This window comes from Sinocyclocheilus anshuiensis, unplaced genomic scaffold, assembly GCF_001515605.1.
Source record: "Sinocyclocheilus anshuiensis isolate Anshui unplaced genomic scaffold, SAMN03320099.WGS_v1.1 scaffold35, whole genome shotgun sequence".
Taxonomy (NCBI): domain Eukaryota; kingdom Metazoa; phylum Chordata; class Actinopteri; order Cypriniformes; family Cyprinidae; genus Sinocyclocheilus; species Sinocyclocheilus anshuiensis.
In genome coordinates, this window is record NW_015552558.1 from 1,287,942 (window position 1) to 1,291,154 (window position 3,213).

Here is a 3,213-nt window from a genome sequence, read left to right on the forward strand (position 1 = left end):
AACTGTTCTGGAACAGTGTTGTAAATACAACTTAACCACTGATTTTTAGTCATGTCCACTTTTGGAAGGCCAAACAAAGTATTTTCGCTTTCGCAACGAAATACACGGCGTCTTCACAACATGGTGGCGGCGGCGGCAGCAACAATAAAGTTACGCCTTCTTTCTTTGCGTGAACATTTGGGCGGCGTTATGCAAATCTTCCCACACAGTGACGTAGACATGTGGGGGCGTGTTTAAACGAGCCGTTTTAGGAGGGCGTGGACCAGTCTTAACTTTTATAAAGAATATCTCTTTGCGTTTGAGACTTTAGTCTTTGCAACTTTAGGGATCTTATCTATTCACGAACAGCTTGTAACACTCCAAAGAGAAAGGAAAACTTGAACTCGCATCATATGACCCCTTTAAAGCCACGTCAGTCAAACACTTCAGAACTGTACCAAGCCACTTCCACAATGAATAGCACATCCTGTACTTTCTCATTCAGCATGCCACTTATGTAAAAACAATGCAACAAGCCAAAACAAACTGGAATTGTACTATTTTTTTCTCTATAACTATCTTCGCAAAAGAATGTTACAAATTGCAAGAGTCATTTTTAACAGTTGATTGAGTCCTAATCTGACAAATTAATTGATTACTCGATTACTGCGTGCGGTATGACGCTGAAGAAGAAAAAAAACAGTATTGTGATGAAATCAATGATGGTGCATATTTTGCATCTTTATTGCAATCCTTTTTTTTTTCCATTTCTTCTTTTTTTTTTTTTAAACGTCTTTGGAGAACCAAACATCTATCCAAAGCACCTTCACCAGACAACATCAGTAACAACTCACTTTTTCAGGCCGCACCCACGATGCCCTGGGCTGCGGTTGTTGTCATTGCCATCAAAATCATTGTCGTCGTCATGGTAATCGTCGTCCTTCTCAGAGCTGCCACGGCGGTTCCGGATGTGCAGGGGGACGTAACCAGGCGTGGGTCCAAACAATTTCAACTCACCCTGACCCAAGAGACTCTTTTCTCCACAGTAGCAGAAGGCACAGAGCTTTTCTCTGAGGGACACGAGAAGAGATAAGAGAAATTACTTTTCAGACTTTCAACTATTCAATTAGAAACATAATCCACGTAAACATAAGTACACAAATGCAGACGTGAATGCCTGGCCAGCATTGCAAGTGCATGCTTCCATTTTGCATGCTTACTATATAGTGCAATGCTAAGAATGCAATGTGCAACTTGCGATGTTATGAATTCCATTGACACATTTTATATGGCAAAGAAAACTGAATTTGACCTTTCATAGCCAGAAGCGCTTACATTCAAGTACTTGGGTAGAGTGTTTTGCCCCAAGTCATTAAGCAGTTCCACATCCAATCCTCACTGTTTTATTTGTCCAACAATCTGACTAGTCAGGGGTTTACAGTCCATGCCCCAGAGCCCCAGACTGGGAGACCATACTCAAATAGGATAACGGGAGAACATATAACATCCTTGGATGGCTCTGACAGTGAAATCACACCCCAAATCAGTCAAATGACAAGAGCTCCTAATCAACCTACAACTGCCACCTTTGTTCAAACACTGGCTGAAAGCTAGAGCAGCATGATACAGCGTAATAAAATATACATACAGTCATTTGGCCTAATGTGAAAGTCAATGTGATAGTGAAGGCTGCAATTAAATTTGTAAATATGCTAAATTAAATATATTGCATAAAGCCTTGGTTCATTTACCTGGAATGAAGACAGATTTTGGCCCAGTAGATCCAGAATTTTCAGTTTTGGTCAAAACGTTTAACTTTTGTTGTATTATTGACAAAACTATGCAAAAAATAAATGAAATAAATTACCCAACTGCCTCATTTGAGTAAATTAATTGCCATCTTGATGCAAAAGTGGAGCCATGCATCTTCTTGTACAGATGTCACCCTGAGAAACAATTAGTAACTAAACTGCACTGAAATGTAACTACTTTGTTGTAGTTAAACACATGGTCGCCAGTCTAAACATTCATGATTTTTTTGGTTGTTTTTTGTTATTGGGCTTCTCAGCTAGAGTATTTGTATTTAATTGTATTTGCTGACAATATTTTGCTCATAAACATTGTGATTGTGGGAAATCTTCGTGAAATGTCATATAACTGTCAGCGCATTCTCATTAGAGTTCATTTATTTTCTCAAACACTCTTTATCTGTTTGTTGTGTGGCCCATGAGAGCTGCTGTCAGTGGGAGATGTGATGCACATGTAGTACTGGCTGAAGGGGGGTCTCTCTCCTCTCGCACATTTTGCAAATGGTACTGCACATTAGCGAGTGCACAATCTGTGCTAATTGGGAATCCAAAAGAGAGAACTCTCTCGCCCCCTCCTTTTACTAATGACAGCAGCAGGGTTTCAGCGGTCCCCTCCCCCCGACTCCATTGCTTTCTCTCAGTGTGCAAAAAAAGCACACTAGCTGCGGCCATGCTTGTGTGCCAGTGTTGGCAACAGGATTCTGCTACTCTGCTAAATCCTGTAATTGGGATTTTCAACAATGTTATGTTTACGTTTTAAACTGAATTGTTACAATAGTTACATATTATAATAATAATTACATTTTTAAATGTTAATGTCTCTAAAGAGCATGAAGTTTCTTATGCTCACCAAGACCAAAGATACAGTAAATCAGTAGGCTGGTGTTGTGAAATATTGTTTTAAAATAACTGTTTTACATTTTTTGTATCATATAAAATGTTACTTATTCCTGTGATGGCAAAGCTGCTATTCAACTGCAAAGCAATTTTCAGCAGCCTTTACAACAGTCTTCAGTGTCATATGATCTTTCAGAAATCATTTTAGTATGATGATTTGGTGCTCAAATTTTGGTTCAAAGAAACAACTTTTGACTGGCAGCATATGCGTGTTTCCCAACGGTGCAGGAAAAAAAAAAAGTTTGCATACACAAATCAGTTTTTCCATGACCCCCTCGTGTCACCTGCAGTGTTTACCGAGCTTTGACTATTTAAAATAAATAAATAAATATAAATATATTTATATATAAATATATACACCACATGCATAATTATTAGGCACGTTGAATTTTTCTTCAAGAATCTGGCAGTAAGTTTTAGAAGCTAATTTTTAGTCAATTCTGCAAGATAGGAGATGGAATAAAAATGAGCTCCTAAAACTTACTGCCAGATTCTGGAAGATAAATTCTTCAAACAGTGGTACAAGAGG

The 3,213-nt window shown here is 38.5% G+C and overlaps 1 protein-coding gene across 1 annotated transcript in view; it reads right to left on the reverse strand.

The window, feature by feature from the left end:
* Positions 1 to 3,213, reverse strand: part of LOC107664651 (histone-lysine N-methyltransferase 2C-like) — an 88,546-nt gene that overhangs the window by 29,786 nt on the left and 55,547 nt on the right. Inside the window, exon 5 of the mRNA XM_016455275.1 lies at positions 834 to 1,049. Coding sequence (XP_016310761.1) covers positions 834 to 1,049 — 216 coding nt within the window. The remainder of the gene's footprint in view (positions 1 to 833; positions 1,050 to 3,213) is intronic.